The sequence below is a fragment of the Balaenoptera acutorostrata genome, chromosome 3 (assembly GCF_949987535.1).
Source record: "Balaenoptera acutorostrata chromosome 3, mBalAcu1.1, whole genome shotgun sequence".
Taxonomy (NCBI): Eukaryota; Metazoa; Chordata; class Mammalia; order Artiodactyla; family Balaenopteridae; genus Balaenoptera; species Balaenoptera acutorostrata.
Genome location: NC_080066.1, coordinates 104005200 through 104031162, shown reverse-complemented (window position 1 = coordinate 104031162; position 25963 = coordinate 104005200). Strand labels below are relative to the sequence as shown.

General features: G+C 36.8%; 2 protein-coding genes across 4 annotated transcripts in view; one reads left to right on the top strand and one right to left on the bottom strand.

Moving 5' to 3' along the window:
• Positions 1–25963, top strand: part of LOC103011163 (olfactory receptor 4K2) — a 156077-nt gene that overhangs the window by 60490 nt on the left and 69624 nt on the right. For 2 of the 3 annotated variants that reach the window (XM_057543898.1, XM_057543899.1), the window contains one exon: positions 6161–6271. The exons of the other annotated variant lie outside the window; for it this stretch is intronic. In XM_057543898.1, the coding sequence (XP_057399881.1) occupies positions 6268–6271 (4 nt within the window). In that variant the 5' untranslated portion in view covers positions 6161–6267. The remainder of the gene's footprint in view (positions 1–6160; positions 6272–25963) is intronic. 3 annotated transcript variants of the gene reach the window in all.
• LOC103012321 (olfactory receptor 11G2-like) lies at positions 16423–17376 on the bottom strand. The gene has a single exon (XM_007180827.1). It carries the CDS (start codon positions 17374–17376, stop codon positions 16423–16425), a length of 954 nt encoding a protein of 317 aa, XP_007180889.1.

Sequence of the window (25963 nt, the reverse complement as noted above, 5' to 3'; positions counted from 1 at the left end):
TGGGTCTGATTTGTCATCTTCTGTTTTTGCTGCAGCAAAAGGCAGGCAAGATGGAGGGCATGGCATCCTTGGCAGCCAACAGCCAAGAGAGGGGGTTAACCTTGCTGGACACCAATACTGGTTTGGAAAGAAATTGGCATATTTGCTGTACAACAGAGACTTATCTATGTTGCTCTGAAACCTGTTTTATTCCTCGTGAGGGAGATAGTCTCCTATGAATTCCAAAAGTGAGAATTTATGGGGGAAGATTGGTAATTGTATCCAAAATGTTCCCTTCCCTCAGGAGTCCATTAATTGGCCTTTGGGACCCAGCTTCTCCAGTAGTGAATGATCATCTCATGTTATTTTTAGAGCAGATGTTTATTTTGTCCTATGGACAGGTTACTCTCATGATGGTGCAAACACTACAGCAGTACCAGCTTAGCTAGAACATGAAGCTTTTGTTTATCTTTTATTCCTTTACATTCAATTTTATTCATGTTTTGAGTCTGTCTACATGTTTTGGACTCTCTTATTTGTCAATATCAGAGTTACGTCATGAGAGTTCTCATTTTTTCCTATTGATTCACTCTGGCTTGAAAAGGATTATTCCCTTTTGATTTTTGGTAAAAGGCTTTCTCTCCTGGGGCAGCTCTGTGCTTCTAGCATGATAGTGATAAGTAAATATCATTTCATGGTGAGCAGTTCCCAGGAGGCCATGGTGCAAGTGGTGAAATGCCAAACTTCTAGAAGATTCCTCTCCATCTAACCCTTTAGAGTATTTCAAACTGTGTTTAGTAGATGTCCCTGAAAGTTGACATGATTGTTGAAATTTTCTTGCTTCTCCACCGCAATGAGAAGCCCGAGCACCGCAACAAAGAGTAGCCCCAACTCGCCGCAACTAGAGAAAGCCTGCACGCAGCAACGAAGACCCAATGCAGCCAAAAATAAACAAATAAATAAATTTTAAAAAGAAGAAAATTTCTTGCTTCTTTTAAGTGAGGAATTGCTGAGAGAGATGACTCAAACTTCTGAACCCCTTTGTTTTTATTACTTGCATGTGTGTGCATATGCACATGGGTATGTATGCATAGATCAGCTATTTAACTATGTTTTTTTTCTATTGGTTTGGAGCAATCTGTAATGAGACTGACTCTTGCTAGCAATTTACTAATGACTACATATCATTCAATGACAAAAGAGGTTTTTTGGGGGGGCTGTGAATTGAACTTGCTCATTTTCTCAGCATCATTTCTGGAAGGTAGAAGCATTTTTTTGTCTTTTAAATGGTAACATCACTTCTTCCATCATAAAAATTGATATTCTAGGATGCACAGTCATCAAGTTTTTCAGAAGGATTTATTCATTAAAAAGTTTGGTGTTTGAGGGCACAAAGAATTTTCTTGACACTAATTTCTGCCAAAATTATCATTAGGAACAAAGAATTTATTCAACTTTCATAGGGTGAAATGTGATGTTTCTGATATTTGAACTGAAGTATTAAATTGCAGAATTTAACAGGAGTGAGTTGAGGAATACTTTTGAGCTTTAATATATCTATATGTATATCTATATCCATATCTATATCTCCAGATATGTAGTAAAGTTCTCCCTCCTGTGCAATCATGATCTGACCACTAAGCTAACCAAGCAGAGACTTCAGTAGCTCTCCATAACATGTGATAGAGACTTCACAGAATTAGTAAAAAAAAAAAAAAAAAAAAAGGCAATTAAATAAATAAACAGCAACATCATCAGCAATAGAAACAATAATCACAACAAAACCTGGAGAAGTGAGGGAAATTTGATATTCAGAGTTTCCACATTATATTTTTTTAAACATCTGGTTTTAAATAAAAAAAATAAAGAGAGACATGCGAAGAAATCATATGGCCCATATATAAGAAAAAACAGCAGTTAATAGAAACTTACCTCAGGGGAGTCCAGATGTGGACTGGGTTGGCACATTCAAATGGTCTGAAAGAAAAAAATTATCAAGCAAGAATTTTATATCCAGCAAGACTGTCTTTCAAAAAATAATGAAAAATTAAGGCACTCTCAGATAAGCAAAAACAGAAAATTTGTTGCTGGTGAATTTGCATTACAAGCAATATTAAAAGAAGTCCTTCAGACAGAAATGAAAGGGACTGGACAGTAACTTGAATCTATTCAAAAAAGTAAAGAGTACCAGTAAAGATAATGGTGAAGGTAAATATAAAATAAAATCTAAATGTGTTTTTACTTGTAACTCTTTTCCTCTCCTGATTCAAAAGATCACTGCATAAAGCAATAATTGTAAAACTGTGCAAATAGGCTTATGATGTATAAAGATGTCATTTTTATGACAAATGCAGTAAGAAGAAGGGAGAGAAAGGATCTATATTGGACCAAAGTTTTTGTTTACCATTGAAATTAAGTTCAGACCAATTCAAACTAGATTGTTTTAAGTTAAGATGCAACCACTAATAAAATAACTTAAAAAAATGTAGCAAAAGAAACAAAGGGGGAATTAAAATGGCATACTAAGAAATATATATTTAAGACAAAAGAGGTAGTAATTGAAGAATAGGATTTCAAAAATAAAGGAGAAAAAGTATTCCTTCCAACTCATTCTATGAGGCTAGTTTTACTCTGAATCCAAAACTAGACAAGATAGCAAAAGGAAATAAAACTACAGACCAGTGTTGATTGGTACGAATATTATTCTCATAAACATGTTAAAATATAAATATAGTTGGGTACATAGGATTGTATATTGAATGTGTAAATCATTTTCATTTGATAGAATTCCAATTCAAATCTTTCTGCCTTCCACACAGATTAACAGAGAAAGTTAGAGCTTGGTCTGAATCAGAAAAAAAAATACTATAAAATTGTACCCTCATCTCGTAAATTGACCCTTTGTATAATGGATCAAATACTGCTGACATGTCTACTTATGCGTTTTATACATATTTTCACATATATTATATATAAATCCACACATATAATCTGGCAATGCTCCTTATGTGATATAAGGATTATGTAAATCAGAATGACGAATAAGTCCACTTAAATCCTTGGGCAAAGTTAACATTACAGGAGAATTATGGTGACATTCATAAGTTCATGTTTGCTTTCCAAAAATAATCCTATAAACTGTAAAAAACACTGGCCCCAACCAAAAGATTATATGCCAGGTAAGGATGCCAAATGCAGTTTACACAAAGCAATAACAATAAAAGCTGTGAGTTTTACTACTGCTTGGGGGAATACGTCACACATTTACTTTTCCTCTATGAAAGAAACTTGTGCTAAGAAACCACTGCATTCTCTATGCAAATGGAAAGTATGGGATATGTAAGGAAAGGGTAAAAATTCAGTTTAATTTCCATGTGTGCCTGTTCAAATAATTTTAAAAGTCAATCTACATCTATATTAATTGAAGATATTGACCTGTAATTTTCTTTTTATGTACTGTTTTGTATGGTTTTGGTATCAGGGTAATGGTGGTTCATAGAATGAATTTGGGAATGTTCCCTCCTCTTCAATTTTTTTTTAGAATAGTTTGAGAAGGATAGTTCTTCATATGTTTTATAGAATTTCCCTGTGAATCCATCTGGTTTTGGACTTTTGTTTGCTGGGAGTTTTTTTTTTTTATTACAAATTCAATTTCACTTCTAGTGATCAGTATGTTCAAATTGTCTGTTTCTTCCTGACTCAGTCTTGGCAGGCTGTAAGTTTCTAGAAATTTGTCCATTTCGTTGGCATATAACTGTTCATAGTATTATCTTAGATTTTTTGTATCTCTGTGGTATTGGTTTGTCATTTCTCCTCTTTCATTTCTTATTTTGTTTTTTTAGGTCCTCTCTCTTTTCTTCTCAGTGAGCCTGGCTAAAAATTTATCAATTTTGTTTATATTTTCAAAAAAACCAGTTCTTGGTTTCATTGATCTTTTCTACTTTTTAATCTCTATTTTATTTATTTCCTCTCTTATCTTTATTATTTCCTTCCTTCTGCTGACTTTGGGCTTTGTATGTTCTTCTTTTTCTAATTCTTTTAGGTGGTAGGTTAGGTTGTTTACTTGAGATTGTTCTTGTTTATTGAGGAAGGTCTATATTGCTATAAACTTCCCTCCTAGAACTGCTTTTGCTGTATCCCATTGATTTTGGGAAGTTGTGTTTCCATTTTCATTTGCCTCGAGGTATTTTCTGATTTCCTCTTTTATTTCATCATTGACCCATTGGTTTTTTCGTAGCATGTTGTTTAGGCTCCATGTGTTTGTTCTTTTCCCATTTTTCTGCTTGTAGTTAACTTCTAGTTTCATACTGTTGTGGTCAGAAAAACAGCTTGATAAAATTTCTAACTTCTTAAATTTGTTGAGGCTTGTTTTGTGACCTAGTATGAGATCTGTCCTGGAGAATGTTCCATGTGCCCTTGAAAAGAATGTGTATTTTGCTGTTTTTGGATGTATTGTCCTGCAGATATCAATTAAGGCCAACTGGCCTATTGTGTCATTTAAGACCACTGTTGCTGAGTTTCTGCTGAAAGATCAGCTGTTAACCTTATGGGGATTCCCTTGTATGTTATTTGTTGTTTTTCCCTTGCTGCTTTTAATATTTTTTCTTTGTATTTAATTTTTGATAGTTTGATTAATATGTGTCTTGGTGTGTTTCTCCTTGGATTTATCCTGTATGGGACTCTCTGCTCTTCCTGGACTTGATTGACTATTTCCTTTCCCATATTAGGGAAGTTTTCAACTATAATCTCTTCAAATATTTTCTCAGTCCCTTTCTTTTTCTCTTCTTCTTCTGGGACCCCTATAATTCAAATGTTGGTGTGTTCAATGTTGTCCCTGATGTCTCTGAGACTGTCCTCAATTCTTTTCATTCTTTTTTCTTTATTCTGCTCTGCAGTAGTTATTTCCACTATTTTATCTTCCAGGTCACTTATCTGTTCTTCTGCCTCAGTTATTCTGCTATTGATTCCTTCTAGAGAATTTTTAATTTCATTTATTGTGTTGGTCATCATTGTTTGTTTGCTCTTTAGTTCTTCTAGGTCCTTGTTAAACGTTTCTTGTATTTTCTCCATTCTATTTCCAAGATTTTGGATCATCTTTACTATCATTACTCTGAATTCTTTTTCAGATAGACTGCCTATTTCCTCTTCATTTGTTTGGTCTGGTGGGTTTTTACCTTGCTCCTTCATCTGCCGTGTGTTCCTCTGTCTTCTCGTTTTGCTTAACTTACTGTGATTGGGGTCTCCTTTTCGCAGGCTGAAAGTTCGTAGTTCCTATTGTTTTTGGTGTCTGCTCCCAGTGGCTAAGTTGGTTCAGTGAGTTGTGTAGGCTTCCTGGTGGAGGGGACTGGTGCCTGTGTTCTGATGGATAAGGCTGGATCTTGTCTTTCTGGTGGGCAGGACCGCATCTGGTGGTGTGTTTTGGGGTGTCTGTGACCTTATTATGATTTTAGGCAGCCTCTCTGCTAATGGGTGGGGTTGTGTTCCTGTCTTGTTGTTTGGCATAGGGTGTTCAGCACTGTAGCTTGCTGGTCGTTGAGTGGAGCTGGGTCTTAGTGTTGAGATGGAGATCTCTGGGAGAGCTTTTGCCATTTGATACTACATGGAGCCAAGAGGTCTCTGGTGGACCAATGTCCTGAACTCGGCTCTCCCACCTCAGAGGCATAGGCCTGACACCTGGCTGGAACACCAAGACCCTCTCAGCCACATGGCTCAGAAGAAAAGGGAGAAAAAAAGAAAGAAAGAAAGAAAAAATAAATAACTAAAATACAGTTATTAAAATAAAAAACAATTATTAAAAATTAAAAAGTAATAAAAAAAGGGAAAAAAAACAAAGAAAGAAAGAAAGAAGAGAGCAACCAAACCAAAAAACAGAAATCTACTAAAAACTATACTAAAAAAAAAAGGACAGACAGAACCCTAGGACAAATGGTAAAAGCAAAGCAATAGAGACAAAATCAGACAAAGAAGCATACACATACACACTCACAAAAAGAGAAAAAGGAAATATATATATATCTTTTGGGAAGTCTGAGGTCTTCTGCCAGCATTCAGTAGGTGTTCTGTAGTAGTTGTTCCACATGTAGATGTATTTCTGATGTATTTGTGGGGAGGAAGGTGATCTCCACGTCTTACTCCTCCGCCATCTTGAAGGTCTTTCTGCTAATACTTTCTGAATAAACAGGCGGAGAGTGGATGCACAGAGGAAGAACAAGCGACTTGAAAGCTCACCTCACTGGCACGTGACATAGCCTGTGTTCATTTAGGAAGATCAAACATGGCATACAACAGATGGGTGAGTCGAAATGGAAAACTATAAACTGTAAATTTGAGGTAATGGGCTCATTGGAGGAGACTTTGACTGGAAAATCAGTGATTGGAAGGGATGATATGATGCTTTAAACCACAGCTAGACAACCTAAATTTTCACTATTTGATATTTAGCTAAAATGTGTGTAGTAAGAGCCATCACACTCTTTATTGTGACCACAATTTTACTTATTACACTTGAAGCTGGCTATGGTCGGTAAGACTGCATGTGAACAGGGCAAAGAAACATGATAAGGAATGAAAGAGTGGAAGGAAAGTACATTTCAAAGATGTTGTATTTGAACAAGAAATCCCCCTTCACTCTTGGTCAGAGTCAGTATAAACTCACCTCAAAATTAAGGAGAGAATAAGGAACACTTGAGAAGAAGCCTTTGATGTTTTGAGGGTGGCTCTTGAATGAGAAGGTGTTAATCAAAATTTGAAGTAGGAGAAAAGAAAATGTCATGCAAAGAGAAAGAGAAAGAAGCAGCAGGTTTTCTTTCAAATTCTTATCTGTGGTACAGCCTGCAACTCTTGTGAATGTTCTTCCTTCCTTTCCCACTTCAAGGGCAGACTTCTTGATCTTTGAAAATCCCTCTATTCCTGCCTCACTGTTCTAAGTCCAACACACTGAGGGTCCTTCTTTCCCTGTCTTGGGTCACTGTGGAGTCTACCTGGGACTACACGTTCATTTTTCCTTTCACTGCAAATATAGGAATTCTTCAATCTTAATCATACTTAATGAAAATAAATATCCATTACTTACAAATGTTTTATCTCCTTTGAAGTGATATGGAGCCCACTAGCTTCTGTCATTTTTTTAAAAATTATTTGCTTTATTTATTTATTTTTAAATTTTATTTATTTATTTATTTATTTATGGCTGTGTTGGGTCTTCGTTTCTGTGCGAGGGCCTTCTCCAGTTGTGGCAAGTGGGAGCCACTCTTCATCGCGGTGCGCGGGCCTGTCACTATCGCGGCCTCTCTTGTTGCGGAGCACAGGCTCCAGATGCGCAGGCTCAGCAATTGTGGCTCACGGGCCTAGTTGCTCCGCGGCATGTGGGATCTTCCCAGACCAGGGCTCGAACCCGTGTCCCCTGCATTGGCAGGCTGACTCTCAACCACTGCGCCACCAGGGAAGCCCTGTCATTTTTTTTATCTGATAGATAGTGCAAAACAGAGAAGTGTCAGCTCAGATTTTCCTGGTGGGATTTTTAAACAAACATCTATATCCTGGATAGACATTCTTCCACACGGAAGAATGAGGACTTTGTAAAAAAAATTATATATTATTTTATATACAACTTTGTCTACAATATAACATATTTATAGATAAAAATACAAAAGAACATTTACAGCCCTCTTTTTGTAGCAATAATATACACAGTGGACATTGCAGCAGGCAGTCAAGGGGCTACCACTTGTGCCCTCTTAGAGATCCTAGATGTGCAGGATTTGGGGTTCCTGGTGACACTCTGCCACAATTTGAGCCTCACAAAGGATTCTCTTTAGCTGCAAAAAAAGAATAAAGTGCCAAGAAACTCTCCCTTCATTTTATTAAGCATCCCTTTCTGGCCACATATTGTGCCTGGAGGCCAACCCTCAGGAGCAGCAGGGACAGTCACAGTGCATCATTCAATCCCCAAGTGTGTTTTACTTTCAGTGATGAGCTCAAAGGTGAAAAGCCCTCCCTGAATCCATCGGTGAGACTGTCACCTAGTAATGGCCCCTCTAGTTTGCTGCTCACCTGACACGTCCAGACAGGTTCTGAATTTAAAAACCAGCTCCATATTGGATGTCACCAGTTGCTTCAAGGCTCCTGGAGCTCCCTTGTCCTCATATGTGTTTCTTCAAAAGGCATAGAAAGTTCACTTTAACAAATCCCCAAATCCTGAGTATCTTCCCAATGACTCACTAAAAGTAACCTCCCCACCAATCTTTATTCATTCAGTACAGTGGTGTTAAAAGTTGGTCTGCATCCCCCCAGCAGACTCCTGGCAGCAGGGACTGATGCCCGCTAGAACTGTCCCCTGGCTTTCAGATTTCATGAGTATAAGAATACCCAGGGTGTCATTTAACATTCAGAGCCTCCTATCACATACTCAACAGCAAGGATTTTATGTCTTCTTATGTTTTTAAATTATCTTCTCCTGTCTCAATGGATATAAACACTCTACCCAGCTTTATATGTTTAGGTGATAGTGTTTAGTAGCTGCTATGTGCTGATTACTGTGCCAGCAGATTTCACATATGCTATCTTATAAAATACTCATTAAATTCTTTTGAAGACTGTCTTACCATTTTAAAATGATTGAACAGAAGTCCACAGAGGATAAGAGTTTATATTTGGTGATAACTCATCTTGGTTTATTTATTTATTTTCTACAAATAAGATGTCTGAAGTGAAAAATTATATCTAATCTGCCTATAGTTTCTACCTGTTATTCTTTCCTGGTCATTGTTATGCCTTTCTGTCCCTCTGGGAAAATTCTATTAATATTATTATTTTGGCTTCTTTTCTTCCTTAAATATTTTTTACTTCAAACACTATACTTGATAAGGTTGTTCAGAACCTGGTCTTTATGGCTTAGCATCTTATTTATCTTGGTACAACAAATTTCACTGAAAAATGATTGCCCATTGTGAACAAAGATTTGTTCAAAACAATCATTACCCATAAGAAGCTTTCAAGGTAATGAGCTGCTTTGGCAAAAGTTTCAGCAAAAACCCTGTGCAAGGGCAAAACTTTAGTTCCTTTTTATTTTTTGCTGCTTAAGTAGACACGGAGTAGTCTTGAAAATGAGGTACATTTGAACTCTTGGTAATGGCTCACAGCAAGGTGGGAATCAGACCAGATTCAGATGTTACCTTCTTCTGTTAGACTCTCTATTACTTGCATTAGGCTCTATCTTTCTTCTCCAAGCTTTAGTTATTTTAACACAGAGATATCAGGTGGCAGAAACCAGCCAGAATGTCTCTAATCCAAGCTGACAAATGCAGCAATACTGGAAGTAGCCGACTAACTCTGTTCAATGTTCACTAGTTCCTGCAGAAAGCAACTTGGGGGAAAATACTTCTGAGTAATAGTGACCAGGTCCTTTTACTGCTGCCCCTGCTTCCTGTTGCTTCTTCTAGTGATGACTTAAGGTTACTCTGATTTTCCATCTTGGAAGCACCAGTGATGTATCTGGAAGTCTTAGACCCACTAATACTTTCATATTGCATTTGGAGACTCATCTTTAACCTCCTCCCTCAATGACTTGCTTATAAAAACTTCTTTGGATTCTTTGTTGCTTTGATGATGGCTGTCTAACTTCTTTGGTATGATCTTTTAAAATATTTTGTTATTGATAATATTTACCTTGGTATTTCATTAGTATGTAACCTTCCAAATCAGTTCTCTCCCTTTTTAACTTCAGAAGTACCTCAGAAACCAGTCCTCTCTGACATGTCAATTGCCCCAAGAAAGAAAGCCATTCTGAAAAAAATTGAATTTTTCTAGATGTTTCAGTTTCAAATAAATTCCTCAAATGTAAATTTGAACCAATATATTTTTCTCTCACTCTTCATTATTATTACATTTTTCTCTCTTTCCATTCTCTGATTCACTTTCTCTGTGTTTTCTTCCCAGAATTGGTGCCATGGTAACCAAGGCTCTGTGATATTGCCAGTGAGCTCACTGCCTCTCTTGTCCCACTAAATCTGTTATTGGGTAGCTGAGCTCATATGGTAAAGCTCTGGGGGTATACGAACCATGCCCAGTTTGTATAATCCAGGACAATTCTAAACTTAAGTCAAACAGGACATTTTACTGCTGAAGAGAAAATGTGCTTTGGGCCTGGAAATCATTGCTTTAGTTAGGAATACCCAAGGGAAACCCGGTGCTGATTAGGTTTCTGGATTCAAACTCTGGGAAGAAATCAGCACTGGACCTGAAAGCCATTAGCAGGAAGTGGTGCACCTGGGGCAACTCAGACCTTCCCAGGCACTCTTTTTATTCCAGGCAGCGTATTGTGGAAGGTATGGCAGCTAAGCCCCAAGGGCTGTGTTGGACCAGGTTCTGCTTTGGGCAAAATGGCCCAGGACACCAGATCCCTGTCTTTGCACAGCCTTCCCTGGCCATATATAAATGTTTCTAGTGTTGCTATGTCCTCCGTGAATTTGGGCAGAAGAGAGAGTAGTGGCCAAATATATATACTTGTCATTTCATGATTGACTTTAGATCGAGGATATCCAAACTTTTGGAGTTGGTATAGGTAGTGCTTAATTTCACCATGCTGCTTCTTTTCTTCTCTTCAAACATGCCCTGTACATTAAATAATGAATTTTCAAATGAAAGTGAATTTAATTAATTTAATTTTGTGGGATTTTGAGATTCTTTGATGTGATGATAATCTCAGGTCTGAGAGGTGGAATCCCTGACTCAGAAGAAGTTGGGCAGAAATAGAATGTTAATAGGCTTGGGGGCAGGCACCTGGCACTGGCTCAGGGAGACTCTGATTATGTCAGAAATACCTCAGTTATACCCATAACTTTCCTCAGTTCTCCACTGTTCCATCCACATTCACATTGTCTTTAGAGCACTGTTTTGTGATTTTTTTCCCCTCTTGGTTTCTCCCAAAATGCTGATGCATTTAAAAAATCTTTGAATTATGCAAGTTAGGCTGCATGTCATTATAGAAAACCTAAAAAAAATTAGAACAAAAAATGGTATAATATTAAAATTTGATGTTTTCCTTCTATTTATATTTACATTAAAAATGGCTCATATCATACAAGTTGCTTTGGAACATTCTTTCAAAAATATACAAACTGGAGTGAATCTTTTGCTATGTTAGTAAATATAATTCTACCTAATCACTACTAGGAGCATAGTATTCCATTTTATGGTTACAGCATAATGTAAGTAGTTCTCTCCTGTTGGACATTTAGATTGTTTTGCAATTGTTTTCATTACAAACTATTCTGTGATGATATTCCCTTACAATGAATTACTATAAGTGCATTAGCTGATCAAAATGTATATTTTAAGGTTTTTATTTGCCATATTGCTAGGTTGCTCTCTAAATGTGTTGTCCTAACTTACATTCCAGCCAGCAGGTAGTAAGAATGCTCATTTTCCTCACATTTGAAACACACACACAGGCTATTATAATTCTGTCTAAAAATTACCATTATGAATATTTAAAAGTAATGTGTCATTATTTTAATGTGTATTTATTTAATTAGTAATTAGGTTGAAATTAAAAAAATATTTTATTGGTCATTTTGCCTTTCTTTTTTCCTTTTGTTCTCATTTATGTATATAACTCATCTTTCTAATCATGTGCTCATTTTTCTTGATTTAAAATAATTTTTTATATTTTATAAATATTCGCCTTTACCATTTTTGGCATTTGCCTGTTCAGTATGTGCACAGTAATTTTTAAAACCAATCAAAGGTATTTTTTATGTAGTCATATATATCACTCTTTCTCTTAATGGTTTATACTTTGATTTTATGCTTAGGAATATATTCACACCTTGAGATTATATATAACACGTAAGACGTAGAATTGAAAAATGTCTCTTTTTGTGAATAGAAATTGTGTGCAGTTATCAAAATGGAAGCACAACCTGTCTCCAGAATAAGTAGGAGCTTCAGAAAGGATAAATGATCATTTCTCCATAAAGGAAGGAGGTTAATGTAATCAACTTGCCACCAAGTGGCTGGGTGCTTCTTCTCAGTGAAGACTATATTGACAGCTCAGCATCAGTCTCTGCTGCTGGCTGGCTGGTCATTTGTTAGATAGTTAGATAACTAGTTAGTTAACTAGGTCAACCTTGGTAAGAGGTTCATGTTTTGGGTTTCGTGCATAACCTCAATCCTACCATTATGGTGCCTCCATTTGTGAGCATATTGTACAAGCACTGGGATGACAGATGACAAAAGCTACCTGACATGTAGTATGAATCATTCTATTCACTTGGTTTTCAAGTGGTAGGCATCAATATGAAACACCAAGATTTGCACACTTTGTGTCCACTCCCATCGTTCTATCTTCCTTCCTATCTCTGACTTTCCAATTTTGCTTCTTCCAGATCCCTGACTGACCAGAAAAACCATTTGTTACAGCCTAAGAACCCATGAATAAGCTTTAACTTAGGTTTTTTTCCCCATCATACAACTGGAAAACTAAGTTTTCTTTTTTCATTTCTACATACTGTAAGAACTTGCCCTCAACGTCATGATTTAGTCAGCCTCTGAGTTAGGCTGAATGAAGCAGCCATCTATTTTTGGCTCACATGAATATATGAATCAACTCACCCATAAATCAGGACTGAGTTTCTTCTTCCTTCATTTATTGGTTGTTGGAAACCCATTGTGAGACCATAGGTTTAAACTAAGGACGAGATGTTGGTACAGCAGAAGAAGGTAATGTGTCCTCTGAACCTGTCTGGACACATACACTAATGTACCATTACCAATGCATCATGAATTGCTGCTGTTCTTGACTGAACTTATGACTTGGTGGATGTGACAATATCCAGCTCATGATGGGAAGCTCTGTTTGCATGCCACTTGATTTCTCATATTAAGATGCTCAGGATTTTTCCCCAGTGGAAATCAAGATCTCCTTTGCAAACAGTGAGTAGTTCTATGTAATAAAAAATGTGACCTTGTTCTAGGACTCAAGGGATTTGCTGGACCAGTCTACCGATGCTTATCCTATGTTATCTACATAGCCTGCTGCTCAGCAGGGCAACATGAACAGCAGCCTGTGGAAGTTTCTTTTGGCTCCACTCAAAATCGGCATTCTCCAAGTCTTGATAGGTGTGTCAGAGTAATAATCAACAAATGTGGTTTTATCTGTATCCCAAATATCGAATCCCACCCAGTCCTGTGTCTCTTTCTTAGTAGGAGGGTTGCAAAGTATAACAACTTGTCCTTTATTTCAGAGATGTGCTCTGACTTGATAATTGGTTGACTGACTTGAGTTTGTACTTCTTTCTAGGAAATAAAATGTTCACAACTCCACAGCTCTTATAATTACCATTTTTTCCATCTCATTCAAGTGCTAGAGTTATTGCATAGACAGTACTTTCCTTTCCACTTGTGACTCCTCCTAATTTATCACAGGTGAAAGTCTTAGCAAGTGTGATGCTCTTCTATACTAGGGGTTATCATCACTCGACTTACTCCCTGCACTGGGATCTTTGCTGCCATCTTTCCAGAATCTTATATCGAGGCTTTGAGTTCTAGGGCCACTTATCTTACCAGTTCATATGTGCTCTCTTAAAAGCAGAGCCTGATAAGGACTTGGGTGCAGATGTTACATATGAGGTGATCTTAAAAAGCAAGAAGGAGCAGAGAGAGTAAGAGGGGAGGAGAAAAAGCCACTGTAGAAGGAGATTGGATTTCAGGACCTCTGAAATGCATAGGGAGTATCTCCCAGAAAGATAAATGTTTGATGCATTCATGCATCTGTACTAATCCCATACACTTCAGGGCTGCACTTATGTATAGGCTGTGGGGACTCTGGTGACTTTTGAGAAACTCTGAGGCAGAAATTTGAAAGATATGTGGTACTTTTCAAGTGGGACTCTGTTAGTATGATTTAAAATTCACGTGGAACTATTCAGTACAACTGCAGCTGAAAATGGAAGCTCACCAAAAGCATCTGCTACAATAAACTTCTGGTTCCATGATCATGTACTAGTTGTGTGATGTTAGGGAAATTCCTGAACCTCACTAAAACTGTTAGTTTTCTAATTTTTTAACATGGTGTTGATAATAACTTGCTCCAGAAGGTTGTTGTATATAATAAATGAAGTGACTGTCCTCAAACTATTCAGTGCAATAATAGTCCCATGAGGTGATTTGGGAGACAAGGAAGTTATCCTGTCAAAATTGGATAAAGCTCCATTCTAGTATATGTATTTTGGAGATTCACCATGCTTATAACGTTTTGAAGGCTTCATGAATTTGTTTAATTTGGTGTAACCCGTTATTGCTTTATTTAAATGTGGCACTTAAAAAATTGAACTGACATTTTCTCCCTTTCCTATTAACTTCACATGGATTATTCCTATAAAAACATGTTGGTAAATTTGGAGATAGTTTATATAGTTGGTTTATGTCAGTGATTAGTAGCTGATAAATTCTTAGAAATAGAAGTGCATATTATTGTAATAAATGAAGTAGGCTGCAAGGTTGGCCTCTGTATGTGAGGAGGTAAGAAATTATTATATGGTTTGAAAAGAATGTAACTTTTTGATCGTGATTGAGGGAAGTCTCTGAGGGAAATTTTAAGACAAAAAATCATCTATTGAGTAGAAGAGACTTTGTATCCTTATAAATAGTTCATCTTCTAATATAAATTAGACAAATTTGAAGTTCAGATTTCACTATATTCTTAATTTATAAAGTCTTGAATTCAGCAAAAGTTACTTAAAAAGTTGGATTTCATTCCATTTTAATTAACTAGTTAATTAATTAATTTCATTCCATTTTGAGTGTCAGCGACCTGAATTATGAGGTAAGTCTTCCTGATATGGAAAGTCTGAGACACAGAAAGCCTAGTTAATTATTACCTCAAAGTTGGTTACAAATGCAGAAACCACACACCTTTAGAAACAACAGTACATTTTATTCACCACACATTTTCATCTCTTTTCCCTCTCTGCTAAGAAAGATGGATGATTGTAGAATGAACAAACCATAAGCACCCAGAAGGAAATAATAATTAAAATAATCAGGAAAACAGCATCTTCTGTTAAAGATATTTTGGATGGTGTTCTTAATTAAGGTTTTTGTTTATGTAAATAATTTGCCCAGGCAATTGTTCAGCCGTTCAGTTCACTTTGCTTTTGTGAAATAGGACAAAGAAAACTTCTCTTTCGTTATTGAACCCCCAGAAAGCCTGTTCCTCCATGCCCAGACAACCTCAAATCCTTGGTTCTTTCGTAAAGGAAGTCCAATTACAGTTGTACTTCACTTTGTGGAATAGATGACTTTCTGAAGGCTGTAAATGTAGCTCCCTTAAATTGCATTCTACTTCGTTCGTGCATCTCTAGAGTCATCTTTATTTTATTTATTTTTTTATAAATTTATTTATTTATTTTTGGCTGAGTTGGGTGTTCGTTGCTGCACGCAGGCTTTCTCTAATTGCGGAGAGTGGGGGCTACTCTTTTGTTGTAGTGTGTGGGCTTTTCATTGCGGTGGCTTCTCTTGTTGAGGATCACGGGTTCTAGGCACGTGGGCTTCAGTAGTTGTGGCACTCGGGCTCAGTCGTTGTGGCTCACGGGCTTAGTTGCTCCGTGGCATGTGGAATCTTCCTGGATCAGGGCTCGAACCCATGTCCCCTGCATTGGCAGGCTGATTCTTAACCACTGCGCCACTAGGTGCAGACTCTTTTTAAAGAGTCATCTTTAAAAAGTAGGTAGCTAATGGTGAAAATAAAATGCAGAATCAAACCAAAATTTGTAATTATATATTTTAAATGTGTCAAATGGCAAAATTCTGAAATAAAATATGGTCCTAAAACCTGTCAGTTGACACTGGATTTGCAGCAAAGGGAGTTAAGTCCTGACTAATGCCTTTTACATTTAGCATGTATCTTAACTCTATTTGAATAAATACTAGCCATTAAATTCCTAATTCTTATTTTGTGTACTTCTGACGTACTACCTAATATCCAACTAAGGCTATAAGTTTCTTTCTTTACAATCCTTACAGTAGAAACATGTATTATTCTTCAGAGAAGAGTGAAAAGATCACACTTGCAAGGCTGGACTTATTTCATACAGAAATCCTTCCTTTTACTCAGTAACTACCAGTGGAGGAAAATTTTTAGTGTTAATCCCAAAACAAGTTCATAACCTCTGTTGCATCCTTATATGTTGCTCCAATTCTGAAATACAAACCAGATTTATACTTCCTTTTAGAAATCAGTTCTAATGAAAAGTTCAATTTTCTTGAGACAATCATATTTCTTAAATAAGACTAATCTATCATGTAGTGAGTGCTTTTCATGATAATCATGGACTTTATTGTAACAGTTCCCTAACCAAAATGATTAAATTTTCTAGAAAACCATCTTGCTCATATCTTATTCAGATAGGTTGTGTTGGGACTTGGTTCACTATGACTTCTGATTTATGTTTTATGGACAGGTATTTCAGTCCCAAAGACTTTCCTTAGGGCATTCTTCATCTCCTTGTTCCTGAGGCTATAAATTAGAGGATTGCAGAGGGGTGTTATTACAGAATAAAATAAGGCCACAATTTTTTGCACTTCCACTGGGCGTCCTGATCCAGGACTAATATACATCACCGTAACAGAGCCAAAAAACAGAGTCACTACAGTCAGATGAGAAGCACAAGTGGAGAAAGCTTTGCGTTTGCTCGCTGCTGAGGACATCTTTAGCACAGCCAGAATCACCAGAGCATAGGAGCAAAGGATGAAGAGAAAGGTGCCAAACATGAAAATAGCATTGAAAGTAGAGTAAATGAGTTGTGTGGTGGTGTCTTCAGAACAGGACAGCGTCATCAACGGGACAGGATCACACATAAAATGGTCGATGATATTTGGGCCACAAAAGGGCAACTGTGAAATGAGAACAACTGGGGTTAGGAAGAGCACGAACCCACAGGACCACCCAAAGATGACAAGGCCAGTGTACAGCTGTTTAGTCATGATGCGTGGGTAATGCAGAGGACGGCAGACGGCAAGGTACCTGTCAAAGGCCATGATGCAAAGGTAGAAGCCCTCGTCACACCCTAAAGAGAAGAAGAAGTAGAACTGTGCAAAACAACTCACAAAGGAGATGGACTTGCTTGTGGACAGGAAGTTGGCCAACATGTTAGGGACGGTCGTGGTGACATAACATATTTCCAGGAGAGAGAAATTCCCCAAGAGGATATACATGGGGGTGTGAAGGCGCTGATCCCACCGCACAGCACAGACAATGGCTGTGTTCCCCATCAGGGTCAGGGCATAGGCTACTGAGAAGAGCCCGAAGTAGAGGAGCTGCATTTCTGGGCGTGAGGGAAAGCCCATGAGGATAAAGTGGCTAACGTACTGGGTGGTTTCTCTGCTGGACACATTCATTAGTCTGGAAGACATGGAGATGACAGTGGTTACTGCACTTTAATGGAGTATGCTGATTCGTCCTGAAAAAATCTAATTTCATTACCATTTTGGGGGAATAAAGTAATAAACAATGATTTTTGTATTAAAGCAATGAAGCTGTGATCGTCACAACCTGTTCCCCAAAAGTAGGATTTCATTTTGATAACATGCAAATAATAATATAAATAAAAACATGATTTGGGGCAATCATTAAAGTAGGTCAGGATACTGAATTACACATAAGAAGTGCAGAATTTGTAATTCTGAATATGTCACTTAACCTCTAATTGTGATTTCTCATCTGTTTACCATATAAAGTATAGTACATACAAATCAGTGCATGTGAAATTCCTTTCTAAAGCATTATGTAAAACTAATTTATTGTAATTAGTAATATTGATAATAATAGCAAGTGAAGTAGTACTTGCATTAAGACATTTCAAAAGGTTCTATCTCAGTGAGATACAAAGAAAGGGTACAGGGAATATTCCTTTCTGTGTTTGTTTATGTTATTGTAAAGTAATGACTAAAAGGGCCTTTCTGGTACCAGCAAAGGTGATCTATTATGTAAATATACTAAACACATTTGGTATATAAGAAATGCTTTTTCTCTATCCAGACTGTTGGATTCAGCTCCAGCAAGAGAACAATCCTACCCTTTGGCACCTAAAATTCTCTGGTTGAAAATTTTGATATACTCTCTTGTGAATATGAGGACTAGATATGCCACTTGGGCCAGCTGCCCTTAAGGAGAGCAACTGCTCTGAGTGACTGCACTATTGAATGTGACTAGACTTGGCCCATTTTGCTGCAAAAAAAGTTGTGAAGTAGAGAAAAGTTTTTGATTTGTGTGCATGGCATTTCAATATTATTTTCATAGCTGCTTTATATGTCTGGTCTCTTTTTCTCTTTTTTATACCTCTGAGATATTTTTATACCCATTCTAGACATCTTCTGTTGAGACAACCTTGAGACATGGAATATCTTGCTTAATCACTCCTGCTCTCCCCTCCCGCTAGTTTGTTGTTACTGAATCAAAACTTTTACATTCTTGTTTTATTAGAAGCCTACTCTTAGCTATCACATTTTGTGTCTAAAGTGGAAGGACTGCTGTTTATGTATTCTCATTGCTTATGGGGCTATGTAGATTTATCAGATCTGAATGCAACCTGGTTGTTCAGTCTATCTGTTTCTCATGGCAATCACATTATATGAGATGGTGCGCCCACCCGTGTGTGTGTGTGTGTGCGTGTGTGTGCGTGTGTGTGTGTTTTGTCCTGGAAGACAGAGATTCTCCCTTAATCTATTGCAATTGTGTAGTAAGACATTTTAAAAGAAGATTATTTAAGATTTTTATCCTGAATAATTGTATGATTTTTCTCAGCTGAGGTTTTTGTACAGTATTTGAGAAAGAATAAATGTCATCTTGTCTAGAAACTCAAACTATGAAGCTAGTGAATCTTGGCCAGTCACTAGAAATGAGGGTATCTTTTACTTAAGAACATATAAATTGTACTTCAGTACATATAGTGAGTACAAAATATTCAGAAACAAAGAGAGAAAAAGCATAATATTAATATGAGGCAATTGATATGAATAAGTTTCAGAAATACCCTAACTTATAAGACATCCACGAATTCTTCTGCTGCTTTTATTGAAGAAAAAGCTTACTTAGCTACCACATATCTTAGTGGTAGCCTCCTAAGCCATTTGACTGAATTTTTAAAACTCATTTTATTTCTGTCTTTTATACTGTGATGTGTGTCCTGATACCGTGGTATCCTATTCTATGCTATCTTAATTAGTAATTTTTACTGACAATGGTACCCTAACAGTGGTATGTCAAATCAGCATGAATACTCACCCTGTTTGGGTCTCCTGTTACAGTATTTCTTGGGAATACTAACTGTATAAAGTCATAATCCGAAGAAGATCCTGTAAATGCAAGAAACAGAAAACATACAGGACATATTGAATGAGTTAAACTGAGAGCAATATATGGGTTGGAGAGCTATGATATCAGAGTGGAATAAGAGCTTTTTCATATTTTTTCTACTGAACAAGTAAAAAATTCATTATAATATTGATAATAAATCCACCTTCAGTAATTTATCATTATACATTTTCTCATAAAATACCCAGCCCTCTTTGTAAACAATACTCATTAACATTTTAAAGGGATAAGAAAATTAGATAGGTGGTCCAGTGGTAAAGAATCGCCTTACAATGCAGGGGATGCGGGTTCAATCCCTGGTCAGGGAACTAAGATCCCACATGCTGTGGGGCAACTAAGCCCGCGCGCCAGAACTACTGAGCTTGCGCGCCACAACTACTGAGCTTGTGCGCCTCAACTAGAGAGTCTGTGTGCTGCAAACTACAGAGCTCATGCGCTCTGGAACCCGCACACCACAACTACAGAGCCCATGTGTTCTGGAGCCTGCGTGCCACAACTAGAGAAAACCTGCACACCACTACTAGAGAGAAACCCGCATGCTGCAACGACAGATCGTGCACGCCTCAACGAAAGATCCTGCATGCCGCAACTGAGACCTGATGCAGCCAAAAATAAATAAAAAATAAACAAATAATAAAAAAGTTAAAGCAAAGAAAATTAGATAATTTCCCAAAACTCAGGAAAATAAGAGAAAAATTAATATTTAAAAATTTTCTGCCTGAATTTTATTGTAATGAGATATTTACAATATCAGAACAAGAAGGAAACAATGCCAGTAAATCCGTGTATCCAGAAAAATCAGCATTTGAAATAGGGCATGCAAAATTTTAACTTACTCCTTGGATGTGTGTCGAAAAGAAAAGTCAGAGAGGGGAAATAAAATATTCCCACAGCATGTGAGGGACTTCTGAAGAATTGGATGATCCAGTTTGTAACCTACCATGAGTGGCAAAGAGTGAATAAAAGATTTTTTTCTCCCCAGCTTCAAAGCCCATATTTATGGTCAAGATGAAAGCCCAGATGAAGGTGTTGTCTATATTTATTACCTTGCATCATGGCCTTTTGAGATTTGGGGCCCACTTTCCTGATATTTTAAAAGTATTTGTTCAACAGATGAGATTGTTTTTGAATTTTACTTATTTACAATTAAATCCCAAGCCCTGCTATTCCTTGAGGAATAGTGCACCTGCAGAATAGATTCTTATCCTCTCTTGAGCTTACACTAACCAGGTATTGCAAAAGGTTCCTGGGGAATAATTAGATAATAATAGAATTTGTTGTAATAGCTACAATAAGAACATGTGCCATTAGAGTCCCTGTTTATATTTTAAAGAAAGAGAAAAAAATTCTTTCCCCCCTAATATTCTCAAGTTTTTTGTTTAGAGACATTTCAGTTGAGATTTTATGATAGCCATTGGAAAATTACATTTTAAGTACTAAGACTGGTATAGGGTTATTCAACAAATGTTTAAGTGCTTAACAGACAGGATAGAGCATGTTTTAAAAAACAGAAAAAAAAAATCCTACCTACCTGGAACAATTCAATTGAGGTGGGGAGCAACAGAAAATAAACAAAATCAGTGTGAATAACTGAATTATAACATTTTTTTTCCATTGGAGAAAAATGAAGCATGGGAGTGGAATGGATTGGAAATGGGGCAGGACTTGTAATTTTAAATAGGGTCTTTAAAAAAGCCTAACAGAGACCTTAACATTTGAGCAGAAGCTTGAAAAAGTGAGGGAAAAAACCAAGAGGATATTGAGAGAGATTTCAGACAGAAGGAACAGCTAATGCTAGGAAGAAGAGTAGGAGTATGTTTGGCATATCAGAGGAAGAGCAGGGAGGGCAGTGTGCTGGAGTAGGGTAAACTGGCACCCAGCCCTATTATCTCTATTTCTTCTTTATATAGCATCTGTACTTCACTGTACTCTTTAAAAAACTTTTTTCCCAGCTTACTGAGATATAATTGACATACAACAATGTATGAGTTTAAGGTGTACAATGTATTAATTTGATACACTTATATATTGCAAAATGATTACCTCCATAGCATTAGCTAACACCTCCATCACCTCACATAATTACTGTTTTTCTTTTGTGGTGAGAACATTGAAGATCTACTCTGTTAGCAGCTTTAAGGATATAGTACAGTATTGTTGACAATAATCACTATGATGTGCATTAGATCCCTGAGTTCAGCTTTTTAAGATTTTACATACAAGTGATATCATACAGTATTTGTCTTTTTCTATCTGACTTACTTCACTTAGCATAATACCCTCGAGTTCCATCTGTGTTGTCACAAATGGCAAGACTTCTTTCTTTCTCATGGCTGAATAATATTCCTTCATATATATATCACATCTTCTTTATCCATTCATCTGTAGATGGACACTTAAGTTGTTTCCATATCTTGACAATCGTCAATATTGCTGCAATGAACATGGGGTGCAGATATCTCTTGGAGATAGTGATTTCATTTTCTTTGAATATATACCCAGAAGTGGGATTGCTGCATTGTATGATAGTTCTATTTTTAATTTTTTGAGGAACCTCCATACTATTTTCCATTGTGGCTGTACCAGTTTGCATTCCACTAACAGTGCACAAGGATCCCTTTTCTCCATATCCTCGCCAACACTTGTTATCCCTTTTCTTTTTGATTATAGCTATTCTAAGAGGTGTGAGATGATATCTCTTGTGGTTTTGATTTGCATTTCCCTGATGATTAGTGATGTTGAGCACCTTTTCATGTGTCTGTTGGCCATTTGTATATCTTTTTTTTTTGTATATCTTTTTTTGAAATACGTCTATAAAGATGTATTTTAAAAATTGAGTTATAATGGTTTGTTTTTGCTTGACTTGTATGAGTTTCTTATATATTTTAGATATTAACCCCTTATCAGATATATGTTTTGCAAATATTTTCTTCCATCCCATTGGCTGCCTTTTCATTTTGTTGTTTCCTCACTGTACAGAAGCTTTTAATTTGATATAGTCTCACTTGTTTATTTTTGCTTTTGTTGCCTGTACTTTTTGTGTCAGATCCAAGAAATCATTGGCAAGACCAATGCCAAGGAATTTATTTCCCATGTTATCCTCTATGAGTTTTATGGTTTCAGGTTTTATATATAAGTCTTTAATCTACTTCGAGTTTATTTTTATGCATGGTATAATAGAAGAGTCCAATTCATTCTTTTGCACGTGGGTATTCAGTTTTCCCAACACCATTTATTGAAGAGACTATCTTTTCCTCATTATGTATTTTTGGCACCCTCATCATAGGTTAGATGACATTATATGATAATATGCACACATCCCGCCAGGTTCCTGGGCAGGCAGAACTGCTTCCACACTGCGCCTGGGCAGAGCAGGAGCCAAATGAAAGGCTGTTAATTAATAACCCTTTGTGACATCAGCACAGCATCAGGTGGTTGGTGCCCTTTCCTGAGAAGTCTGAGTTTCAGCTTCACAGGGCCTAATCTCTAAGCCTTTAAGTTTTTAATAATTCCAACTTTTCCTCTTTGTTGCCTGAGAACTAAGAGTGGTATCTGGCTCACGCAATTTCTACCTGTTTCCTTTTTTTTTTTTTTTTCTGGTTTGTTTGAATTTTAGCTCTTTACCTTAGTTATCTCTTCTTTAAATTCTTCATTAAATTCTCTATGATAAAATAACCTGAGGGCTTTATATCTGTTGACTGGACCTTTCTGATACAGAAATTGGTACCAGTAGTAGTCCCAGAAAACAGATCCTCAACTATGATAGTTTGGGATGAGTCTGGTTGTGTTTTGTGGCTTGAACACAATGCTTACCAACTTGCCCATTGGAATTAGGGTTCTAGTAATCCATAGTCTTTAAAGAGTTAATAATTAATCAATTTCTTTCCAATAAATTGTGCTGGGACAACTAGATATTTACATGCAAAAGAATGAAGTTAGACCTTTACCTCACATCAAATACAAAAGTTAACTCAAAATGGATGAAACCTAAATGTAAATGCTACTACTATAAAACTCTTAGAAAAATCCATAAATGTAAATCTCTGTGACCTTGGATTAGGCAATAGTTTCTTAAACACCAAAATCATGAGGAAAAAGAAAAAAAATAGATAAATTGGACTTACTCAAAATGAAAAATTTTTATGCTTCAGAGGATATGATCAAGAAAGTGAAAACACAACTCATAAGGAGAAAACATTTGCAAATAATATATCTAATATATCTGATAAGGACCTTATATCCAGAATATATAAAGAACTTTTATAACTCAACAAAAAGATAACCCAATTTAAAAATGGTCAAAGGATTTAAATAGACAGTTATCCAATGAAGATATGTAAATAGTCAGTAAGCACATGAAAAATGCTTATCTTCATTAGTCACTGGGGAAATGCAAATCAAAATCATAAGGAGGTACCAACTCACATCCACCAGGTTGACAAAAGAAAGAAAGAAAGGAAGAAACAAAAAAGGAAGGAAGGAAGAAGGAAAGAAAGAAAGGAAGAAAGGAAGGAAGGAAGAAAGAAAGGAAGAAAGGCAGGAAGGAAGAAAAAGAAAACCAAGTATTGGTGAGGATGTAGAGAAATTGGACCCTCATACATTGCTGGTGAGATTGTAAAATGCCACAGTCAATTTGGAAAACAGTTTGTCAGTTTCTCAATCTGTTAAATATAGACTAAGCATATGACCCACCAATTCCACTCCTAAGTATATGTCCAAGAGAATTCAAAGTACGTGTCCATACAAAAAATGGTACATGAGTATTCATAGCAACATTATTCGTAACAGCTAAATAGTGGAAACAACCCAAATGCTAAGCAACCTGAATGGATGAACAAAATGTTACGGCATGTCCATACCATGAAATATCATTAGGCAATAAAAAGGAATGAAGTACTGATACATAGATGAACCTTAAAAATTTTATACAAAGTTAAGAAGCCAGTCAAAAAAGGTAGAAAGTAGATTAGTGGTTGCCAGGGGCTAGGGGAAGAGGGGAGTGGAAGGTGACTACTAGTGGATGCATTTCATTCTGTGGCGATGAAAATGTTCTAAAATTGATGTCGATGGTGGCATGACTCTGTGAATATACTAAAACCACTGAATTATATACTTCAAAAGGGTCAATTTTTTAATATGTGAATTATATTTTAATAAAGCTTTTATTAAAAAATAAAGAAAAAAGTCAAAACACTGTTAAAAGAATAAGTTGTCACTTGTTGATTGTAATTAAGTCCCTTGGTCAACCAGGTGGCTGCTGAACTTGATTTTTATGTCAGTAATGATGATTGTAAGAACTGTGGCATGGGGTGGCTTTCTGTCAGTGTACTGGACCACTGACGGAACAAAAAAACAAGGTCAGATCTTTAAACTCTCAGTTGAAATTATGGTCAGAGAAACAGAGAGCTTTTATGGCAGCCATAAAAGAATTTCTTATTTCTGATAGCCACAGTGCTGACCTTGCTGTAAATTAGATCCCGCATTTAATTGTGTTAATTTCAGGATTACAAAATAAGTCGAGTGCAAAGTTTTACCAATCTCTCACATGCAGGCTAGGACATTGATTGGCAGAAACACCACCTGTTTGGACTAAAATTAACAGAGGCATTTCATATTTTAAAAAGACCTCTGTGCCCCCAAACTTTTATGAGGAGGAAACAGGTTAAGAAACCTACTCGGGTATAAACACAAATCATTTCTAAAGGGAAGGGAAAGGTATCTCAGAGGGTGGAGCCTGGAGCCTAGATGACAGAGCCAAGAGCCGTAAAGAATTATTCCTAGAGAGTGTAACTGAGCCTACATCAGTGAACATTCCTTTCCCCTGTGTTATTAGTCGGTTTAGGCTACCATGCAAAATACCACAGACTGGGTGGCTTCAACAACAGAAATTTATTTTCTCATAGTTCTGGAGCCTAGAAGCCCAAGATCAAGTGTTGGCAAGTTTGGCTTCTCCTGAGGCCTCTCTCCTTGGCTTGCACGTGACTGCCTTCTCACTGGGTCTTCACATGGCCTTTTCTCTGTGTGTGCCCATCCCCAGTCTGTTCCTCTTCTTATAAGGGCACCGGTCCTATTGGACTAGGGCCCCACCCTAACAACCTCATTTAATGTTATTTTCTTTCTTATGGGCCCTATCTCCAAATACAGTTAGGGGTTAGGGCTTCAAGATAAATTGGGCAGGGGGACATAATTCAGTCCTTGAAACCCTGGAAAAAAAGGGGGAATTGTGCCATGATCCCAGTTGGATTTCAGAATTACTGTGGTCTAGTGAACTTCTTTGTGTCTTCTGACTCCCTTTTTTACATTTTTAAGCAATCACAAAGTTTCAGAAAACTTGGGAGTACAGCGCAAAGGAATTTTTTTGCCCTAAGCAATTTGAGAGTAGATTGTCAACCTGATGCCCCATCATCCCCAAATACTTTACTGTGCCTTTCTAAGGAATAAGAGTATTCTCTACATAACCCAACACAACCATCAAATCAAGAAATTAACATAAATATATCACTACCATTTAATCTTCAGAACTGCATTGCAGTTTTGCCAATTGTTCTAATTATTTTTTTTGTAGCATAATAATCCAGTTCAGAATTATTCACTGCATTTAATTTAGTGTTA

Coding starts and splice junctions, on each gene's coding strand:
- LOC103012321 (XM_007180827.1), bottom strand. CDS start 17,376: ATGAATGTGTCCAGCAGAGAAACCACCCAGTACGTTAGCCACTTTATC.